The sequence below is a fragment of the Engystomops pustulosus genome, chromosome 2 (genome assembly GCF_040894005.1).
Source record: "Engystomops pustulosus chromosome 2, aEngPut4.maternal, whole genome shotgun sequence".
Lineage (NCBI taxonomy): Eukaryota > Metazoa > Chordata > Amphibia > Anura > Leptodactylidae > Engystomops > Engystomops pustulosus.
The window spans coordinates 24,636,711-24,661,456 of NC_092412.1; the positions used below are offsets into that span (position 1 = coordinate 24,636,711).

The 24,746-nt window shown below is 41.4% G+C and overlaps 1 protein-coding gene across 2 annotated transcripts in view; it reads right to left on the minus strand.

Moving 5' to 3' along the window:
- Positions 1-24,746, minus strand: part of DLG2 (discs large MAGUK scaffold protein 2) — an 860,202-nt gene that overhangs the window by 738,941 nt on the left and 96,515 nt on the right. For both annotated transcript variants that reach the window (XM_072134001.1, XM_072134002.1), the window contains exon 3: positions 15,578-15,723. In XM_072134001.1, the coding sequence (XP_071990102.1) occupies positions 15,578-15,723 (146 nt within the window). The remainder of the gene's footprint in view (positions 1-15,577; positions 15,724-24,746) is intronic.

A 24,746-nucleotide genomic window follows, 5' to 3' on the forward strand; every position in this document is an offset into this window, starting at 1 on the left:
TTGACGTTGGACAATGCACTTCGGGTGAACTCCGTCGGCCGGGTAAGTAAATGTGCCCCAATGTTGGTGTGTTTATTACAATGTTGACATAAACCATCACATCACATGTTGGATATTCAAAACCAAAAAATGTTAAAACCAAAGTGGTGGCACAGTGAACATTTCCCCGGATCAGTGTCCACACCCTACAAGTGTTCTCTTTAATCCCTGGTTCCCTTGTTCATTCCGTCTTCTTCCGGCTGCTGTATACTCCCGTGCTGGATGAATATGTATTTCTTCATTAGTGGTGATTTGCATAATCCTTTCCACTGTGGTGATAACGTTTCCACGAATTTGCATCTAATACCGCTACATTTTAATAAACTACCCCTGACGTGGCGGTGTATACATTACCCACCGGCGGGGGAGGCCGTTAACTATGTGTAATAGGTGTTCACAGCAAGTCCTTTGTGTGCCTAATTAGCAGAGAAGTTTCCAGAACAAGCTCTTAAAGATATCATCTTAAAGGGGAAGTGGGACTAGACTAAAAGGGACATTGTCAGCAGATTTTATCTCATTAAACTTGTAGCGCCCTCAGGTAGTGGACGAAATGTCCTTTCTAATATTCCCTTTTCTATGTAAAATCTGGCCCATTTACCAATGAAAATTCTCCTCCAAAGTCATGTGACAATGAGCTGAGAAGAGTCATATTTTACCTGAGATGAATCTAGTTAGTTTTCTGTGAATTCTTGTGAACATTTAGAAGACTTATGATGTGCAGCAGGGAGGCAGCATTATAGGTTTGCAGAATTTGATGGAGGAGAGCCCACCTTAAGGTGTTGTTGCAAGTTTTACTGTTATCCCCTATTCACAGGAAAGGCCATAAAAATCTGATTGGTTGTGTTGAACTGATAAAATGGGCTCTTATTCTCATTAATGAATGGAGTGCCCCATAGAGCATGCATCCTGCTGATGCATTCAATGGCGTGGGGGTGGCAGAACTTGTACAGCGCTGTGCTTTGCAATTATCAAAGGACATTTGTTCAATCTGTCAATGCCATAATTTAGTGACTCCCACAATCAGTCTTATTTCCCATGTCCATAATTTGGGATATTCCCTTTAATAGGGTGGTATGAGATAGCCAGACGATAATGGTGGATGTAGTCGGAACAGTTGTGGTTTCACTTGTGGCTATAAAGCTGTGGAGGTGCAGCAATAAAGCAGAGCTGTGGTTGTGAAGCAGAAAAGCAGAGCCACATGATACAGCAGTATAAGGCTACAAGTTTAGCGCAGATGGATAATTTTCTGCAGAGATGTGCAGTTGGTGTAACAGGAATGACCCACTAGTGTAGCTGTGTTAATTTATCCATGTAGCAAGGATGCACTAGTAGCATAGTAGAACTGGGATTGAAGATCTGGCCACAGATATGGCAAAGCAGTCACTGATGTAGCCAAAACTGGGCACAGATAGTCACTGCTATAGCATGGATGGTCACAAGTTTAGCAGGGCTCTGAGGGGCAAGTTGTCAGGACACTAAGGGGAGATGGGGAGACAACCTATATATTCATGTTGTTAGATCACTGATTCCAATTCACAAACACCTTGCTGCTCTGTGCACAACTCCACTTTCCCTGCCTCAAGAAAGGTTTTAAAGGAAACCTGCCTTCAGGTGTTCACCATTAAGCATAATGAAAGGTTCCTACAGAGGTTTTCAAACTGTGCCCCATGTATTTTTTGTAAAAAAAAAAAAAAGCCATAGCTAAAATCACTTTTTAAAAATGTGCGGACACCTGGCCAGTAAACTCACCAAGTCCCCAAGGCATATTTTCTCTTCAGCTGAGTTAATATATGACTGCTCAGCTCCCTCCTTTCTGTTCGCTGTGTGTGGCTCCCTGCAGAAAATTCCTGAGGGAGGGGGAATAAGGGAGTTGAGAGAGGGGTTGTCTGTGCCTGACTCGCTGCAGAGAAGTCCTGAGGGAGGAGAAATGAGGGAGTTGAGAGAAATGTAAGCTGTGTGTGACTCACTGAAGATAATTCCCAGGGGAGGGGGGAGTGATGGAGTTGAGAGAGATGTTGGCTGTGTGTGACTCACTGCAGATAATTCCCAGGGGATGGGGGAATGAGGGACTTGAGAGAGATGTTTGCTATGTGTGATTCTGCAGATAATTCCCAGGGAGGGAGGAATGAGGAAGTTGAGAGAGATGTTCGCTGTGTGTGACTCTGCAGATAATTCCCAGGGAGGGAGGAATGAGGAAGTTGAGAGAGATGTTCGCTGTGTGACTTGTTGCTGAGAATTCTTGAGGGAGGGGGAATGAGTGAGTTGAGTGAGACGTTGGCTGTGTGTGATTAATTGCTGAGAATTCCTGAGGTAGGGAAATGAGGGAGCTAAGAGAGACAGATGGGGGAGACGGGGGAGATTTATCAGATAAGTCTGAGGTAAAACTGTTCTAGTTTCCCATGGCAACCACTCACATCTCAGCTTTAATTTTTACAAACAGCTGTGGGAAAATGAAAACTGAGCCCTGATTGGTTGGCATGGGCAACTAGAACAGTTCTTTTCTCAGACACCCCCATTTACTGTTTGTATTGCGCTTCAGAGAATTCCTGAGGGAGGGGAGAATGAGGAAGCTGATTTCTCTTTAGTGAAACATCTCTTTCCTTTCCTTAGGGGAGGGGAATTGAGGGAGCAGAGTCATACAGTGACTCAGCTGAAGGGAAAACACACCCTTGTGACTCGGTGAGTCTCCTGGAAAGGTGCCAGACACGTTTAGCTAGACCTGTACTATGGATTTTTATGGGGTGGGAGCTTTGTGAGAGCCTGTCATTAGCTTTAATGGCAAAAACCTGATCACAGGTTCCCTTTAGAATACAAAAAAAAAAAATTAGATATATTGGAGCTCCAAGCTCTGCTGCACCTGCCCTCCTCATCTAGACACTCGTAATCACATGCATGCTCATGTGAAGTCACCGGTATGAACATCACCCGAATATTGATTCCTTATGAGATGATAATACATTTTCCGCCTCACGTTTCCACTTATCCATGGGAAGACGACAAGGTGTCAGAGGGAGCGCGGGTTATTAGCACATTTAATGATGCCGTCTGCTTTGAAGGTGACATGAATTGAGTTGGCGAAGATGTACACGAGTCAAAAATCACGTGGGACCCTTTCAGTCAGATCCCGCTCTCTATGGGGCTCTCGGTAATAACACAGTAGAAAACAAATAATTTGTACTTGAGATAAGTGTGTCAGCTTTGAAAAGGGAAAAAAAAAAAACGGAAATTCCCACCGTTACCATGGTAACAGGAGCATGTTCCGCCACTGTCTTGAGACACTGGGTATGCTAAATGTCACTTTAAAAAAAAATTAAAGTTACTTTGTATTAATAATTACAATAAGGCTAATAAATGTGTATATATCATAAATATGACAGCTATAAATGGATATATAAGGAAGTATAATAGATGGACCATGACATACATAATACATGATATGCCCACCTACACTTCATAAATGTTCAAAAATATTGCTTAAATGAAACATATGCTACGTTTAGATAAAGTAGAGTTGGATTGATCTTTGAAATTAAGGAGAAGTTTATGCAGTGAAGTAAATAAACTTCACATTCATGCAACAATTATATAAAAAAAAGAGTGATGGTGGTCATACAAGTATGAACTAGGGGTTTTCTAAATATTTAGCTGCTGAAAATCTTGGCAACCAGCTGTCACCACTAGAGGGAGCTATTAGTAGACGTTTATTTCACCAATAGTGGCCACTACAGGAGAGATGTGTTACTACATGGCAGCCATTCAGTTAATGAACACAACGAAAAATATTGCAAGGCAGGTCTGCAACAGCAGGAGCTACGTGCTCTTAGATGCTCTGCATTTTGGCTAAAAAGGCAAGGTCCCAATCTGAGAACCATTATCTAAAATACGCTTTAATGTAGAATTGACAAATGGGTTATAGAGTAAATGGGTAATCGATTGATGTCAGGGCATTTGGAATTTTATATGAGAAGCTAAAGAGCCCCCATGGGTGGCATTTACCTTTAAGAAGGTGTAAGAAGATGTAAGGGTGTTAAGGGGGCTGCCATACAAAGCAGTCAAGAGGCAATGTTTTCCTTGGAAAACGTATTTGCATATTTCCCAGAATCCCCCAATGGAGCATTAATGCTCATAAGTCTCCATTTGCCTATAAAGGTGAACTTAAGTGACCAACTCTCATTTGGGATTTTCAAGAGTTGGGTTAAGAAACAACACATTTGGAGGGGAGTTCATTATGACTGGCGTCCTAGTGATACGGGCACAAACTCCTCCAGTTTGGACCTAAGACCAGGTATGACGTAGCTGAGATTTTTGCTACAGTCTAAGCTGGTTTTCTGCCGTAGACTTTAGTAAATCCGGCAGGTGGAGCAATTATGCAAATACAGGAGACTTTCCTGCACCTCCACACTACATACAGCTTGCGACCATTCAGGCTTGAACGGTCGCAGGTAATAGCACAATTCTATGCCAGAGTTAGCAAATGGCCTATAGTTAGGATTGGGAGCAAAGTCATGAAATGGACTAGAGTTATGATTGGGAGTGGGAGTCAGGAAATAACCTAGAGTTAGGATTGGGAGCACAGTCAGGAAATAACCTAGAGTTAGGATTGGGAGCATTGTCAGGAAATAACCTAGATTTAGGATCGGGAGCACAGTTAGAAAATAACCTAGAGTTAGGATTTGGAATGCAGTCAGGGAATAACCTAGATTTAGGATTGGGAGAACAGTCAGGAAATAACCTAGAGTTGGGATTGGGAGCACAGTCAGGAAATAACCTAGAGTTGGGATTGGGAGGGCAGTCAGGGAATAACCTAGAGTTGGGATTGGGAGGGCAGTCAGGGAATAACCTAGATTTAGGATTGGGAGAACAGTCAGGAAATAACCTAGAGTTAGGATTAGGAGTACAGTCCGGAAATAACCTAGAGTTAGGATTAGGAGTACAGTCCGGAAATAACCTAGAGTTAAGCATGGGAACGCAGTTGGGAAATAACCTAGAGTTAGGATTGGGAGCACAGTCAGAAAATAACCTAGAAATAGGATTGGGAAAATAGTCAGGAAATAACCTAGTGCTAGACTCGGGAGCACAGTCAAAAAAATAACCTAAAGTTAAAATTGGGTGTGCAGTCAGGAAATAACCTACAATTAGGTTAGGAAATGCAGTCAGGGAATAACCCAGAGTTAGGATTAGGAGCATAGTCAGAAAATAACTTAGAGTTAGGATTGGGAGTGCAGTTAGGAAGTAATCTAGAGTTAGGCTCGGAAGCACAGTCAAAAAATAACCTAGAGTTAGGATTGGGTGTGCAGTCAGGAAATAACCTACAATTAGGAGAGACGCCCCCTCCATATACGTAATATAGTATAAAATGCATACAGAATATACATATATATATATATTATATATAAATGTATACACATATAAACACCTACATATACACATCACATACATAAACACCTACATATACACATCACATACATATACACATTACATACATATACACATTACATACATATACACATTACATACATATACACATCACATACATATACACATACATATACTCATTGCATACATATACCCATTACATACATATACACATACATATACTCATTACATACATATACAACATTACATACATATACACATACATATACTCATTACATACATATACACATTACATACATATACACATACATATACTCATTACATACATATACTCATTACATACATATACACATTACATACATATACACATACATATACCCATTACATACATATACTCATTACATACATATACTCATTACATACATATACACATACATATACTCATTACATACATATACACATTACATACATATACACATACATATACTCATTACATACATATACTCATTACATACATATACACATACATATACTCATTACATACATATACACATACATATACTCATTACATACATATACACATTACATACATATACACATACATATACTCATTACATACATATACACATTACATACATATACACATACATATACTCATTACATACATATACTCATTACATACATATACACATTACATACATATACTCATTACATACATATACTCATTACATACATATACACATACATATACTCATTACATACATATACTCATTACATACATATACACATTACATACATATACACATTACATACATATACTCATTACATACATATACACATACATATACTCATTACATACATATACCCATTACATACATATACACATACATATACTCATTACATACATATACACAGATAAACTTACTTTATTTTCTTTTATTCTACAGGAAGGTTCTCCAGGAATGCATGCAGGTTACGCATTCTCCACTCCCACCTGGAGCGGAGGAGAGGGGGGCTACGGAGCGGAGGAGAGGGAGGCTACGGAGCGGAGGAGAGGGGGGCCATGGAGCGGAAGAGAGGGGGGCTACGGAGCAGAAGAGAGGGGGCTACGGAGCGGAGGAGAGGGGGGCTAAGGAGCGGTAGAGAGGGGGGCTACAGAGCGGAGGAGAGGGGGGCTACGGAACGGGACAGAGGGAGCAGAGCAGTGCGGACCGGGAGGGAGCAGAGCGGAGCGGCCCGGGATAATTACTGCGCATGCGCGGTTTCTATGGGAGCGACTGAAACTTTCAGCGCTTCCCAAGTTACCGCGCATGCGCAAAAACTCTGCGGTTCTGTCTATGGAGCGGCGCGTAGTTCCGCCGCTCGCATAGACAAATTTTTACGGGCAGCGGGCAGAGGCTTACCGGCGACGGTACGAGTGCCAACAGAAACGGCTTTGCATGCTGTCTGTGGCACGCGTGCCATAGGTTCGCCATCGCTGATCTAGAATGATAATGGCAATACAAAGGTGCAAAGCCAAGAAGGAATTTACATCAATTACCAGGTAATGCATTGAAGATACATAGTGCTAACAGTCCTGCACTGTTGGCATCCTACTAATAGAGTTCAGATTGACCTCCACATCGGTCAGTGCCGTCTTTTTCGATTTGGATTTATAGGGCTTCATCACAAAATAGCAAAAACTATTGAGGTAGAGGGTGTACCAAATAAAAGACCCCTGATAGTTGGGGGTCCTGATATTTGAGTCCAAGTCTGTGGAACAATAAATAAGTGCCCTCCCATTCTTGAAGATAAAAACAATTAAACAAAACAATTAACCCCTAGTTTCCTGAATCTCCAGGGGGGTCTTAAAACAAGATAGTAAAATTTCAAAATCAGCTTACCAAGCACTTTTCTTTGCCAAATAATTTTTCATATTCCCCTGGAGTCATACATTATAAACCTAATGGAGTCATCATTTCCACCGATCCTTTAAATATCTAATGCATCATGCGGGGAGTAAGTGCTTCTGGGCATCTTTCCTTTTCTTTAAATGTTTCTTTTTTAGTAATCATTACACATTAACATACAAATCTATTCCTTCCGCAATATCTCCATAACACAGTCTGTGTATGAGGAAGAGCATAGACTTAAAGGGGATGTATAGGCCTAGAATACAAGACTGTATTGTTCCAAAATAGCTCCACACCTGACATCAGGCTGTGAAAGGTACTGCAGCTTTGTTTCATTTTAGTCCATATCTTATACCCTCATGTTTCCTCCGTGTCCTCCGGTTTCCTCTCACACTCCAAAACATACCTGTAGGTTGATTACTTACCCGGTCCTGTCGCAATCCCCGAGGTGTGTTCTCCGACGTAGATGAAGTCCGATGCGATTCTTCAAGATCGGGCGTCCATTTTCCTGCATGTGTCGCTTCCCCGCTGAGGTCCCCCGGAGTTCACCTTCTTCTTCCCGGTGTATGTGAGTGCATTGTCTTGCGACACAATTTGAATTGTAAATCCGGCACTTAGTCCGAATCAGACGGGTTGTCCGTCGGCCACGCCCCCGATTTGTGTTGCATGCAAATTGGCGCCATTGCGCCAAAATCCGGTCCCGTGCACCAAAAACCCCATTTAAATGCGGCGCAAATCGGAAATAGTCGGGAAACCCAGCGAAAATGCACCGTGCGGACCCTTAGTAAATGAGCCCTACTATGACATAAGTAAGGTTGGGTACGATTGTGCAGAAATCCAGCAGGTAAATATAAAATCATTACATTTATTCCATATAAAGGCTTAAAAACATGAAGGAAGTGCACAAAAATAGAAAACGTTGACGCGTTTTGGACGGGGTATGACCAACCCCCGTCTGAAACGCGTCAACTTTTTCTATTTTTGTGCACTTTCTTCATGTTTTTAAGCCTTTGTATGGAATAAATGTAATGATTGTATAATTACCTGCCGGAGCTACCTCTTTTTTTTTTTTTCTTGGAATTTTGGATTTCTTACCTGAAGCAACTCAGCGTTCCCTGCTCTGTGTAAGGTCTCTCATTTCTCTGCTCCGTGCCATCGTCTACATTTGGTGAGCTGTATCAGTTTTTACTATTATTCAGGTTGCATGGCACATTTCACTAAAATATAAGCAATGTATGGCAGTATGTAGGCCCTGTGTGGCGATATCGTAGAGGTACTGTATCATGCTATTAAACAGAGGTCGATAGTTAGAGTAATAATTAATTGGCCATTGTTTGGCACTACTATATAGACTAGTGATGGCAAACCCTTTAGACACTGAGTGCCCAAACTACAACCAAAACCCACATTTTTTTCACAAAGTGCCGATGCGACAATTTAAGCCGTAACTTATTACTACCTGCTCTTTCACAGGATTAAATTGTATAGGCACCCGAGGACACCAATACAGTAGAAAGAAGGAGAAGAAGTTTGGATTATCATTGTAGCTTCCTTCTAGGGTCCTGGGCTGCCTGGGACTGCAAGAGGCCTTGAGTCCTGTCTGGCATACCCTGCCCTAGGGTGATGGGGTGCCCATAGAAAGGGCTCTGAGTGGCACCTCTAGCACCCGTGCCATAGGTTTGCCACCACTGATATAGACAATTCATAGAATGATATTACTCTGTATGGTTCCTGTCTTGGGCATTGTATGTTGCTATTATGTAGAGACTGTATGGCACTAGTCATGTATCATATAAGCAGGGTATTATCTGGACACTGTATGGCACTATTATATTGACACTGTATGACACTATTATATAGACACTGTATGACACTATTATATAGACACTGTGTGGCACTATTATGTTTATATTGTATAACACTGTTATATAGACACTGTATATCACTATTATATGTATATTGTATAACACTATTATATGTATATTGTATAACACTATTAAGTTTATATTGTATAGCGCTATTATAAGTATATTGTATAACACTATTATATGTATATTGTATAACACTATTATATAGACACTGTATGACACTATTATATGTACATTGTATAACACTATTATGTTTATATTGTATAGCACTATTATACCGCATGACACTATGACATAAGTTCTATATGGCATTATTACTATAGAGGTACAATTCTTCTCCAAAACAATGAATATGGGCCCCAGGGCCTAAGCAAAGCCGGATTCAGTCCTATTACTACTGTATGTAGTCTGCGCTCTGAGCGTTAGCTGATATTATTTATTACTCCTTTTATTTGTCTACATTGATATCACTCTTATCCGAAGAGATTCCGCTCTTTTTCTGGGAGGGATTTTACAGCACATTTTACTTATTATTATAGAGTATGAAAACCTTCCCAAATCAACGATAAAAGCATCTACAATATCTTCTGGAACACCGTAAATTAAAGCCGCATTGTTCTGTATTACTCAGGTTTGCGCTACGCTGGGAATTAAAGGTTTATATGGGAGTCGGTAAAAAACATCTAACTGGAGACTTTAAAAATAGATGTATAATACGACGCTGCATCATATTTTATTAGCTCAATCACAAAGTAAAACAGCGCTGCTTTCTTCCAAGAACAGCGCCACCATTGTCTACAGGTGACATGGGGTTCTGCAGTTTGGCCCCATTTACATTTGATTTTGATTTTCCTTGCTTTGTATTCTATATCCGGCTCATGGTGTTTAACTAACGGGAAGGTTTGTGGGGTTGACGACGTTCATTTCCATCTGTCACTATTGTAATTACTTGTCCAAGTGAGGAGGAAGTTAATTATCATTAAGGGACAATAAAACAAATTGCTCCTACCGACAGCAAACCAGAGACTAAACAAGACGTTGGGATGATTTTAAGATGTAGCCCACCTTCAGCTTCCTATAAGCCCCTTCCTAATTTATGACCACCCAAAGTGACAGCCCCCCAACTGGATGACGTTGGCGACATGAAGGAAAGGGAGAAGTGAAAACCTACGGTCAGCAAGCCGAGGCAAACCAAGGTACACGAGAGACAAAATAATAGTCAACATAATAGTGAGGGGCATGAACCAAGGCCTAACACGATGCATTATAGAATCAGGCATAAAATTATAATTGGAAAATATAGCAATAGGTCAGGCAGCAATCGTTGAGATCAGGCAAAAGATAAAGGTGAGTGTTAGAGCAACAAAATCACTGGCAGAGAAGTCCAGCCCCAAGTATATATCTGTAGATGGCTAATTAGACAACTGAGCAAGGAACTGAATATTTTGTCTCTTGTCTACCTCAGTTGCCTCTCAGTTGTCAAATTAGCCATCTACCAGCACTGCAAGCAGGGAACATGACACTTGTGTTGATGAAGTGGAAGATATGGGTCCTGTAGGCCACAGTTGCTTTGCCATGGTCAAGTCTAAGAATTTTCTTAATACACTCAAGGAAATAAAAGTAATGACCAATCGCTCATTGGTCCAGGTCAGGCAGCAGATAAAGGTGAGTGTTAGAACAACAAAATCACTGGCAGAGAAGTCCAGCCTCAAGTATAGCTTTGTAGTTGGATAATTAGACCACTGAGAGGCAACTGAACAATGAACTCAAGATTTTATCTCCTACCTCTCTGTCCAGCACTGCGAGCAGGGAACTGGATGATGTAGGTCCTGTAGGCCACCATCGGTTTGCCACGTTTGGGTCTAAGAATTTTCTTAATACCCTTAATGCCAATTGCTGATGTGAGTGTTGATAAAGCAGTAGCTCAGGAATTGTCACAACGATTAAGTTGGATCTCTTTAAGACCAGCTGTGAAGTGAATTCAGCATGAGAAACACACTTTATACGCTGGCGGTAAATTTGGATCATTGGTCTAAATTCAGCATTTCAGTTCAGTCCACTTGCTCAAGCTTCGGTCTGCAAAATCTAGGATTTTCTCGGAGTGACCTCGCTCATCGGCACCAGGCCTAAAGGGAAAAAGCCTTTACAGGGATTCTGAAAAACCTCCTGGGGACCAAGTCAGGTGTCAGCTAAAAAAAAAACAAAAACAAAGGGTACTTCCATTGCCCCAACGACCAGTTCCAGCATGCTGGTGGTTTCCAATTCTCCAGCAATGATAACTGGACTGGAAGTGAGAGGGTCACAGCTCCGGGGGCCAAACAGGGGGCCAAACAGTAATGTAGAACTAATAATGTCCCTGGGTATCAGGCACACTGCTGAAGACTGCTATGACGAAGGTTCCTGTAGGATCCGTACACTTTACTTTCTTGGTTACACCTTCCTGATCCCATTGGGGTCTCCAGGATTTTGGGATAAGTAATGACATGTATGTGATTACATTTTTTTTTTACTTTTTATATTTGCCAAAGGTCCTTTTGCCCAAATACCTTTTCTTTATGGGCAGCATAAAGGGCAGTTTTTTTTTTGTTTTTTTGTAATAACTGCATGTAATACTATTTTTCCCCTGTAGTGGCCGCTGCAACTTCCCCTGTCCAAATCAATTTGTGATCTGGCGGATGATCGTTCAATGAATTCATGAAGTGAACTCCATTTAAAATGGCTTCATCACAAGAGCCCATCCCTTTAATCTTATGTGACTTTTGAAAGTTGTGGCTGTAACTTTTGCCCATATAAAATACATGATCCATTTAGTCAAGTTAGCGGTCATTCCCTATGGCTCTAGGCAACACTAATTGGACATATCCAAAAGAAAAGCATCATCTTCATGAAACCTCCCCTTTAAGACATTTCTTAAAGTAGGATAAATAAAGGGCAGAGCTGTTGACCTTTTCCTATGTTGCTGTTTTCGGTGACAACCTGCCCTTTCATTTACAGTAACATAACAACCCTGACCGGGGGAACCAAATTTTTCCAAAACAAGATAGCGGCGCGTTTAGTGTCACGGTAACATTGGAGGATATTACTGCAGCGGGAGGACGGGCGCCGCAGCCTCCATTATAAGACACAATGAAGAAGATGCACAAAATGTTTTCCTTAATTACAGCCTAAACGTGTCTGACTCCCTCCTGACCCGCTCCGGCTATAGGCGGAGGATGTCCTGCTACTTTTGCTATCGCTGTTGTCATAGATACGCACATTCCGCCAATTGTATATGAAGAGGGATAAAAAAGAGATTGAATGAGATACAAAGAAGATACAACCCACAGCTAACAGCAGTGTCCGCGGCAGGAATAGGTAACAATGAATTATTCATAGGCCCCGGTGCCAGAAGAGAAGGTGTTGTCACATATCAGGGAATAAAGATACTTCATTCATTTCATAATTGGTAAAAAAAAGGAAGAAAATTTCCCGTCATTACTGGAAAAACGACTATGTAATGGACTGTGCGAAACCTACATTATCTAGGAAATATGGATATAAGAATAATTATAATAATAAGCTGAGTGTGTTTCACTTATTTTTGTAAAATATCCTACAGCTATGGACAAAATAAATCTATGGAAGTTAAACTAGATTGTATTATACTCCAGAGCTGCACTCACTATTCTGCTGGTGCAGTCACTGTGTACATACATGACATTACTTATCCTGTACTGACCCTGAGTTACATCCTGTATTATACTCCAGAGCTGCACTCACTATTCTGCTGCTGGTGCAGTCACTGTGTACATACATGACATTACTTATCCTGTACTGATCTTGAGTTACATCCTGTATTATTCCCCAGAGCTACACTCACTATTCTGCTGCTGGTGCAGTCACTGTGTACATACATGACATTACTTATCCTGTACTGATCCTGAGTTACATCCTGTATTATACCCCAGAGCTGCATTCACTATTCTGCTGCTGGTGCAGTCACTGTGTACATTCATGACATTACTTATCCTGTACTGATCCTGAGTTACATATTGTATTATACTGCAGAGCTGCACTCACTATTCTGCTGGTGCAGTCACTGAGTACATACATGACATTACTTATCCTGTACTGACCCTGAGTTACATCCTGTATTATACTCCAGAGCTGCACTCACTATTCTGCTGCTGGTGCAGTCACTGTGTACATACATGACATTACTAATCCTGTACTGATCTTGAGTTACATCCTGTATTATACTCCAGAGCTGCACTCACTATTCTGCTGCTGGTGCAGTCACTGTGTACATACATGACATTACTTATCCTGTACTGATCCTGAGTTACATCCTGTATTATACCCCAGAGCTGCACTCACTATTCTGCTGGTGCAGTCACTATGTACATACATGAGATTACTTATCCTGTACTGATCCTAAGTTACATCCTGTATTATACCCCAGAGCTGCACTCACTATTCTGCTGCTGGTGCAGTCACTGTGTACATACATGACATTACTTATCCTGTACTGATCCTGAGTTACATCCTGTGTTATCCCCCAGAGCTGCACTCACTATTCTGTTGCTGGTGCAGTTGTGAAGGGGAATATCTGTACATGAGCTTCATAGTTTTATAGTTTTATACATGAAGGAGAATATTTGTATATGAGCTTATAGTTTTATATTTTTATACTTTTATACTTTTATATAGCTGGCAAATAGTAAAGTTTTTCCTCCTCAGCAATATGCTCAGATATATTACTTAAGATGGCACCGGCATCCACTGATACTACACAGCCAACACCCTATTTCCAGGAAAAGAACAACATTCCTGATTCCAAGAAGGCTTCATCCCTCATATCGAAACACAACGTCCAGGACATTATCTGTCCAGATACTGGAACTGACCAACCAGGGCACATCGGATGCTAGACACATTTGCTTAACCCTTTCCCATTATGATGCTATATGATGTAGAACCACACCTTTCTCTCTTTTGTATAAAAGCTACAAACACGGAAGTAAAGTCTAATCTTGCTGTCATGAAAGCTAGAGTGCGGAGCTTGTTTAAGATTAAAACTGAATAATCTTATCTCAGATTTTATCTTGAAAACGTGCACACTTGCTCTAATTTGAGGTGACTGACTGGACCGGTTAATTGTCGATTAAGACCCTGACACAGTCACTGTGTACATACATGACATTACTTATCCTGTACTGATCCTGAGTTACATCCTGTATTATACTCCAGAGCTGCACTTACTATTCTGCTGCTGGTGCAGTCACTGTGTACATACATGACATTACTTATCCTGTACTGATCCTGAGTTACCTCCTGTATTATACTCCAGAGCTGCACTCACTATTCTGCTGCTGGTGCAGTCACTGTGTACATACATGACATTACTTCTCCTGTACTGATCCTGAGTTACATCCTGTATTATACCCCAGAGCTGCACTCACTATTCTGCTGCTGGTGCAGTCACTGTGTACATACATGACATTACTTATCCTGTACTGATCCTGAGTTACATCCTATATTATACTCCAGAGCTGCACTCACTATTCTGCTGGTGCAGTCACTGTGTACATACATGACATTACTTATCCTGTACTGATCCTGAGTTACATCCTGTATTATACTCCAGAGCTGCACTCACTATTCTGCTGCTGGTGCAGTCACTGTGTACATACATGACATTACTTATCCTGTACTGACCCTGAGTTACATCCTGCATTATACTCCAGAGCTGCACTCACTATTCTGCTGCTGGTGCAGTCACTGTGTACATACATGACATTACTTATCCTGTACTGATCCTGAGTTACATCCTGTATTATACTCCAGAGCTGCACTCACTATTCTGCTGCTGGTGCAGTCACTGTGTACATACATGACATTACTTATCCTGTACTGATCCTGAGTTACATCCTGTATTATACTCCAGAGCTGCACTCATTATTCTGCTGGTGGTGGAGTCACTTGGGGAGATTCATAATGGCTTTTCCACCAGTTTTCTGGTGGAGAAACCATATGAATATCCATTTCCCTGCCATTTTCGGAGTTTCTTCGACTCGCATGTCACTATGGACGTGTGGGGGTGGAGACCTAGCGGGGAGCGAGGTGGGTAGAGGGTGGACCGGGGCCTGAATGCATGACCCGTCACATTTACTATAGTCTCCAACGGAAAACTGGACAATACTTATCCTGTACAGATGACGACGTGTATCCTGTATTATCTACCAGAGCCGCACTCACTATTCTGCTGGTTGAGTTACTTTGTATATACTTCAAAACTATAGGTGTTTTGCTATACCACTACAGTGCCCCTAGTTGTGATTATTTTACTCAAGGATCTATCTGGCATCAGACGGTCTATAATTACATTTCATGTCTATGTGGGGGAGGCTTTTGGATCATTACCTCGGAAGCTTTTTGTGGGCTCTCGGCTCCAGCCGATAGTGAGTTGTTTTTTTCCCATAATTCTGCTACGTGGTTGAGTTCAGAGATCTTCTCTTCATAACCAATGTGGGAGCTGAGCAACGTGACTTCATAAAATTCCTGAATATCTGCCAAGAAAGAAATGTAAGACTTTATTAGTCATTATCACCATGATATATCATGGATGGAAATTTAGGAAACCATCTGTATATACATTGTACCCCAAGGAGAAATCCCTCCCTATAGAAGCATTAGAGAGTAAATCCGTCTGCAATCGTAAAGCTAGCTGCCGTACAACGAACCTGTCCTGAATGCAAACATAAAGGCTTGGCTAGGTAAAAATGGGATTCCCAGGAGGCAATCCATGGACTTCTACTCCTCCCCATGCCTTATGCCTACTCACCATTAAGCCCTTTATGTCACGGGACCAGAGTGATGTCATCTATGGTCCAATGCCCAGTGACATTAATATCTAGCCCATGTATATATCTGATCACATGAAATCACAACATGCCTCCATGGACTTCTACTCCTCCCCATCCTCCATGGAGGCATGCTGTGATTTCATGTGATCAGATGTATCCATGGGGTAGATTTTGCAAACATTAGTGATGACATCACCATGGTCACATGACATGAAGCACTAAATGATTAGAAGGAAGAATGGAGCATGGGGAGGAGTATAGATGAGTGAGGGTGACATTTAGTTACTAGGGCTCTATGGGAACCTGTCACTAGCTGTATTTGTGTATTCACACAGCAACACTCCATCTACTAGCAGTCCCAGCACCCAGACCCCCTGTGATAACACACTTAACCCCTATCTTGTAGAGCACTGTAAGAAAACCCCTTTAAGTGATGGGTGACAATAACATTAGCCTTGGTATATTGTATCATAATTGCTTGATAACATGTGGTGATTAATATTCATTACAGACACGATGGAAGATCTCCAGTATTTCACAGGAAACATATTGCATGATGAATGAGACAGGAGAGATGACACTCGATCTCCAGAGATGTCCTCTCCATCTATCATGCATGTGACCACAGACAAGGCAGGTGTGTAGTCTGAGAACTTGGCCTAGTCCCATAGTACAACTAGTCCTCAGTTTTATAGGGGGTGCAATATGAAGAATATTGCTGACAGCTATACCCGGATCGTACTTCTGAAATGTTGTATACATTTAGTAAAGTTATACTAATTACAAAAAGGATATTTCATAAATGGTGTTCAAATAGCGCCCCCTGCAGTTTATACTGAAAAGCTATTCTGTGTCCCGCTGTAAATTTGCAGAGGTGGACACACATGCTCAGTCTTGCTTCTCTTTCTGCTCTATTGAGGGTTGCACAGTATGGTGATGAAAGTTTGAAAATTAGTGATTTCTTGAGTAAATTAGATTTTGTCTATTGAGTGATAGCGGCCATATTGGAGGCTAATATGGTCTATGTAAAGATGTATCTTCCTGGTAACAGACAACAAACAGAGACTGTAGTCAGATTCTGGAGTCATAAGCACATTTCGTACGTAAGTTGAAAATTTGGGACAGATAGAAGAGAGTAGGATTCCAACAACAAACCTCATTGAGTTTGGTTGTTATTTAAGTTATCTGTGTCTATGTAGACGTTTTTCAGATTTGTCTCTATAGTAACAGACAACAAACAAACACTCTGTAGTCAGATTCTGGAGTCATAAGCACATTACGTACATGAGCTCGAAGTTTGGGGCAGATAGGATTCCAACACCAAACTTCATAGAGCTTGGTTGTTATTTGTGTTATCTGTGCCTCTCTAGATGTTTTGCAGATTTGTCTCTATGGTAACAGACAACAAAAAAGAATCTGTAGTCAGATTCTGCAGTCATTTGCCTTTTTTTACATACAATTTAAACATAAACAGGAAGTATGGGACAGATAGAAGAGAGAACTGAAACAACAAACTCAGGGCCGGCGCCAGCACCCGGCACACCTGGGCAAGTGTTGGGGCCCATAGCTGCCAGGGGGCCCATTCATAGCCTTATCTCATCAAAGCTGTCCACAAAAAAAGGGCTTGGATACTAGTGCCTTACTAGATGCACAGAATTACCAAACCCTGGCAAATCTGTTTAACAAACCCATTAGGGGGATGTATATAATGCCACCACATACGTTCACCGCAAATGGGCCCACTGAGCCTCTGTCACCCTATGGAGACCTGGAACCTATATATAGTTAGTTTATCTGCTACCATGGAGACTCATAGGTCTGCACAGAGGCTGTGTACACAAAACGGTAAAGACATTGGAGCAGAATAAAAGAAATGTGGACATAGCTTTTAATAATTCTGCACATGTCGATGTAAATCATTGGATACATGGCTGTGTAGAGCACACTCCTCGGCTCTGCTCGGATCGCAATGTGTTTGTATTATGAAAGATCTAATGGCCACTAACTAACTTGAAAGCTTAAAGGGGGAGTCCTAGCCCCCCCCCCCCCTCCATCTGTATATCTGCAGATCATACATCCTCCTGGCAGACCATCATAACACAACACTTACAGATTTCACATTGCTGCATAATGACGAGCCGGTGACCGCCGCTCCGCCGCGCAGGAGATAATGATCAGCGTCTGCCCCATGAATATTCATCTTCCACGTGTGGGGGTCACTTACTAATCACACAAAAACAACAAACCTTCCAATCAGGCAAATGATGTTATTTATTTCAACTATATCAATATTCAACCAGTTCTGGATTTTCATAAAATTTTGAGGCGGGAAAAAACCTTGAAGCCCCAGGGTAAAAATAAAAATAACAACATGTATTTACCCTGCTCCGACTCCAGTTTTAGAGTTATGATTCCTGACACTCGTTGCTGAAAGAGTCAGTGGTCACAGGATCCACTAATGGGGATAAACGGGTATCATGACGGGTATCATGACCCCTGACACTTCCGTGATGGTCACCGCAACACTGGAACAGGGAAACTCACTTAATTTTTATTTTACCCCAATGAGATGATGTCCAACACTCAGCTGTAATGTGTGGAAAAGCCTAGCCGCAGGTTTTCAATTTCCCTACAGCACCCCCGGAGGAGAAATGAAGAATTACACAGGTCCCTACTGAAATGAATAGGATGCCCACTTAATGTACAAAGTTGATGGGTCCTCCAGAGGGAGAGGCGCTCTTAAAAACCCTTATTAGTTATCAATGATAATTAAAAAAAATATCTTCTGTCAGGAATCTACTTAGTAGATCCTGAAAGTAGATTCCCCAAACATCCTTCAACCCCATACAGTTTTGATCTATTTTAAAATTTTATTTCATTTTTATACTAATTACTTTCCGAGGCTACCTGGGGGTGTGGAGTAGCCTCTGTGAGCTGCGGGGCTAAGGCTACTCCACGCCCCCGAGTAGTCTCTGCAGAACCACCCCAATGTGTGTCCATGCCACCTGTGAACGCGGCAAAAAATACCCTCACAGGGGCAATGCCTCCCAGCACTCAGTGAAATCAGCAGAGGAACAGGAGCTTTCACAGGCAGCATGAAAGCTGAGGGAGCGCTCAAGGAGAGGAGTAGCCTTAGCCCCGGAGCTCACAGAGGCTACCCCATGCTGGAGTAGCCTCTGAAGGTAATTAGCATAAAAATAAAATAAAGTTTTAAAACAGATAATAAAAATGATAAATGAAAAAGTGCAGGCCCTTTAAAGAAATTCAGACTCCAACCCAGACTAAATAAATACAAAAACAAAATGATAACGTAAATACAGACCACATCCCTACTACTAAAATCCAGAGCACTTACACAAACACAATCCCCATACGCCCTATACACACCCTAAAACCTACTTCCCATATTTCGGACACCCCTTTCCTTACTGTTGGTATAACTTTATGGGAAAGGAAAAAAAGGTTCCAGCACCAAAGAAGTAAAAAATAATAACTTCCTTAATTACACTTGGGGCAAAAAAAATTTCGGATGCCCTTCCACCATAGCATGATTAATGGGAACCTGTCACCAGGGACGTCATTTTCAATAGAGACAGGTTGTAAAAGCTTATTACACCTGCAGTGCAAATCTGTCTTTCTGCTTTATCTAAGCATTTGCATTACAATATAATTGTGTGCTATAACTTACTCTTGCATCCTGACAGAATCCTGGGGTAGTCACAGGGGTTGGGCTTTGGTTTGCATGCATTTCAAAAAACAGCATGTGACTTCTCTGTGCTGCAGGCTGCCTCCATCTTTGTGCTCCTGTACTGCTCCTTCCTCCCCCACTCATGTCAGCTCACCAGGCTGTGACCGCAGGAGGGAGGAGCAGTACAGGAGCACAAAGGTGGGGGCTGAGAGCTGAGCAGTCTGCAGCACATGTGTTGTTTTTTTTAAATGCATCCAAACCAAAGCCCAACCCCTGGGACTATACAGAGGATTCTGTCAGGGTGCAAGGTAAGTTATAACACACAATTATTTTGTAATGCAAATGCTTAGAAAAGGCAGAGAGGCATTTTTGCACTGCAGGTGTGAAGGGCTTCTGTAACCTGTCTTTAGTGAAAATGAGGTCCCTGGTGACAGGTTCCCTTTAAGGGTGTAGGGGTCACACTGTTGGTCTTATGTATGAGGACACATTGGCCCAGATATAAAGAATTATGGATTTTCCAACAGTTTTCTGTTGTCGAAACCATATAAATCTCCCCATCCTGACCGCTTTTTGGGTTTCTATGACCCCTATGTGTCCTGGCATACAATGGGCAGGGAGCGAGGCGGATGAAGGGTGAGCTGGGGTGTGAATGCTGGTGTTATGTATGGTGGGGACCCTGCTATTATTGTTCAGGGGATCCCTGTTATTATGGAGATATTGTAATAGCACAGAGGGCAGGAGCCGGGTAGCATAGTGTATTGGGGGACCAACATGAACAGAGAAAAAGAACTGGACCGCACATCCACACATCACACAATGATCTACTGCCGCTAGGCTACATTATATAACCAACTCCAGGTTCTTAGTTACATTTTGATCAAATTGTATAAGCCCACCAACCACTTCATGGTGACCTCGTTGTAGTGGGTCCCTATGCTATTGTGTGCGGCATCACATGGCATCCACCGAAGCTGCAGCACAGCACTGGCAGGGTCTATGACCCGCTTGCCCCCCCAGTACCCATACTGGCAGGCATAATCCCCATGGCTCAGGGCCCCGGGTCCCCACCAGCACCCCATAGTGTATTGGGGGTACTCTGATGCTGATGCTGTTTGTGTGAGACCCTCTATAAACACTCTGTATAGGGGGTATACTGCGGGTGCTATGTATGATAGTCATCATTGTGGGTGCTATGTGTGAGGGAACCCTTTTGTTAAAGGAAATCTACCCTCAAAGTCCATCCTGATAAACCAGGGAAACTTACTCATAGATCCAGGCACCGTGACTGTGGTAATCTTTTATATTCGATATCCATGGCCTCTTTCCTTGGATATAGTGTAAAAACCTGTAATGCCACATCATGCAGGGACTCTGGTAACACCCCCCAGAGCCCTTCAGGCTCATTAGCATCACTTTACCATTTGATTTCAGAAGGAAGGAGGCCATGGATCACAAATATAAGAAGATTACCTGGATCTATGAGTAAGTAGCTTATCATGATGGATTTTGACATTTGACATGTCAGGGGGGGGGGACTATAAACTGGACATGTGAGACCCTGTTACCAGAGATCTTATGGGTGCACCCAGGGGACATTGTTATTGACTGGCATTATGGGACTAGGCTTTTGGCTAAGGGGATCACAGCACCTCCATGCCGACTAAACCAACAAGCAAACAAAACTTTTCTTCCCCGTTTTCCTCCAGCAATGAGTAATATGTATGTATGTGCGCAGCTCTGCCGCATCCCACCAGCACAAGGAAGAGAAACCAGATCAATAATTCCTTATCCTACTGTGTGCAATGCTAATACCCTGAAAATAAACCGAGCCGAGAACACCGGGCGCGCGCTGCACAATATGGATTAGAGAATCAATCTGTAATTGCAGCTTAAAAAAAAAAAAAGAAAGAAAAACAAAAAAAAAGTTAATTTTTAAGTAGAAGACGGATATTATAATGACAGAAGTCATAACAAATCTGGGATGTGGAAGGAAGTAATTTGCCTCTCTGTTTGTTACTGAGGATTTTCAGCCAATGTAATCTTCTCAAAAATAACATTATCGTGTCATTCGGAATCTGCTGCTACAGAAGACGTTACCTCAACACTAAATTCCATATAAAATCTTACTGCAACGCCCCTGCCAAGGTCTGTAACATGGGAAACTTAGTAATTTCAGAGTGAAGCCACTGCCTGTTAAGACGAGAGTTAACATGTGAAATATTATTAACCAATGATATCCTTAGTACTAAAGCAAGCAGGAAGCTGATTGAAGAGTGCAGCCATCTCACTAGGGGAGTATAAAATCCCCTTGTGGGTGGGAACACATGGTCTGAGGGTTCAGTCAGCATTTGAGAAGAAAGTCCAGTGTGCAGCTCCTGCAGAGATGCCATCCAGACCCACTACCAGGAAGCAGAGTTGTCTCAGGCCACTGCCGGACACCCTTGGAAAGTCAGGAGACTAAGTCCCAGAGCAGAGGTCCACTGTCTGACTCGCTCTATCTACCAGCACAGCCTGAAGCTATTACCAGGCTGTGAGCAACCTTACTGTGGACCAGCTATCTCCTGTCAGCTTTCCAGCCTACTGAACCTGCTGATGTTGATGTTAGGCCATTGCCTGTGGTTCAAGTTCCAATAAAGAACCGTAAGTTGATTTGTACAATGTTGCCTCCGTCTGATACCTGGATCCAGGCTGCTTCACCATGATGGGCTCCCCATCCTCCATCACCCAGGAATTCATCCTACAGACACTCAGGGGTTGCCCCAGAGAGAAACAACCTTAATCAGCCTCTCCCTCCATATTTCTTGCACACACCACCTGCTGGAGACCTGCCAGGCTGTAGGACAGCCCTTCGGTCCCCATATAAAGCACCGTGACCATAGTTTGCCCAAGGCAGCATAAGCCAGACAATCCTTTATTCTGGGCTCCAGCTGTCTACAGCCACCGAAGAAAGGCTCGGCCCTGGTGGGGGGTGTTGCAATATCGTATCATATAGTAATGACACCCAGTGGCAATAAAGCACATCTGTATGACAAACAGCCCAACTTATCTCAGCAGAGAAAGATTATGGAATATGAATGAACCCATGACTAAAGAGCCAAAGGGGCAGTATTATAGTAGTTATATCCTTGTACATAGGGGCAGTATTATAGTAGTTATATTCTTGTACATAGAGGACAGTATTATAGTAGTTATATTCTTGTACATAGGGGGCAGTATTATAGTAGTTATATTCTTGTACATAGGGGGCAGTATTATAGTAGTTATATTCTTGTATATAGGGGGCAGTATTATAGTAGTTATATTCTTGTACATAGGGGGCAGTATTATAGTAGTTATATTCTTGTACATAGGGGGTAGTATTATAGTAGTTATATTTTTGTACATAGGGGGCAGTATTATAGTAGTTATATCCTTGTACATAGGGGCAGTATTATAGTAGTTATATTCTTGTACATAGGGGACAGTATTATAGTAGTTATATTCTTGTACATATGGAGCAGTATTATGGCAGTTATATTCCTGTACATAGGGGGCAGTATTATAGTAGTTATATTCTTGTACATAGGGGGCAGTATTATAGTAGTTATATTCTTGTACATAGGGGGCAGTATTATAGTAGTTATATTCTTGTACATAGGGGGCAGTATTATAGTAGTTATATTCTTGTATATAGGGGCAGTATTATAGTAGTTATATTCCTGTACATAGGGAAAGTATTATAGTAGTTATATTCTTGTACATAGGGGGCAGTATTATGGCAGTTATATTCCTGTACACAGGGGGCAGTATTATAGTAGTTATATTCTTGTACATAGGGGGCAGTATTATAGTAGTTATATTCTTGTACATATGGAGCAGTATTATGGCAGTTATATTCCTGTACATAGGGGGCAGTATTATAGTAGTTATATTCTTGTACATAGGGGGCAGTATTATAGTAGTTATATTCTTGTACATAGGGGGCAGTATTATAGTAGTTATATTCTTGTACATAGGGGGCAGTATTATAGTAGTTATATTCTTGTATATAGGGGCAGTATTATAGTAGTTATATTCCTGTACATAGGGAAAGTATTATAGCAGTTATATTCTTGTACATAGGGGGCAGTATTATAGTAGATATATTCTTGTACATAGGGGGCAGTATTATAGTAGTTATATTCTTGTACATAGGGGCAGTATTATAGTAGTTATATTCTTGTACATATGGAGCAGTATTATAGTAGTTATATTCTTGTACATAGTGGACAGTATTATAGTAGTTATATTCTTGTAAATAGGGGGCAGTATTATGGTAGGTATATTCTTGTACATAGGGGGCAGTATTATAGTAGTTATATCCTTGTACATAGGGGCAGTATTATATAGTAGTTATATTCTTGCACATATGGAGCAGTATTATAGTAGTTATATTCTTGTACATAGGGGGCTGTATTATAGTAGTTATATTCTTGTACATAGGGGGTAGTAATATAGTAGTTATATTATTGTACATAGGGGGTAGTATTATAGTAGTTACATTCTTGTCCATAGGGGGCAGTATTATAGCAATTATATTTTTGTACATATGGAGCAGTATTATAGTAGTTATATTCCTGTACATAGGGGCAGTATTATGGTAGATATATTCTTGTACATAGGGGGCAGTATTATAGTAGTTATATTCTTGTACATAGGGGGCAGTATTATAGTAGTTATATTCTTGTACATAGGGGGGCAGTATTATAGTAGTTATATTCTTGTACATAGGGGGCGGTATTATAGTAGTTATATTCTTGTACATAGGGGGCAGTAATATAGTAGTTATATTCTTGTACATGGGGGTAGTATTATAGTAGTTATATTCTTGTACATAGGGGGCAGTATTATAGTAGTTATATTCTTGTACATAGGGAGCAGTATTATAGTAGTTATATTCTTGTACATAGGGGGCAGTATTATAGTAGTTATATTCTTGTACATAGGGGGGCAGTATTATAGTAGTTATATTCTTGTACATAGGGGGGCGGTATTATAGTAGTTATATTCTTGTACATAG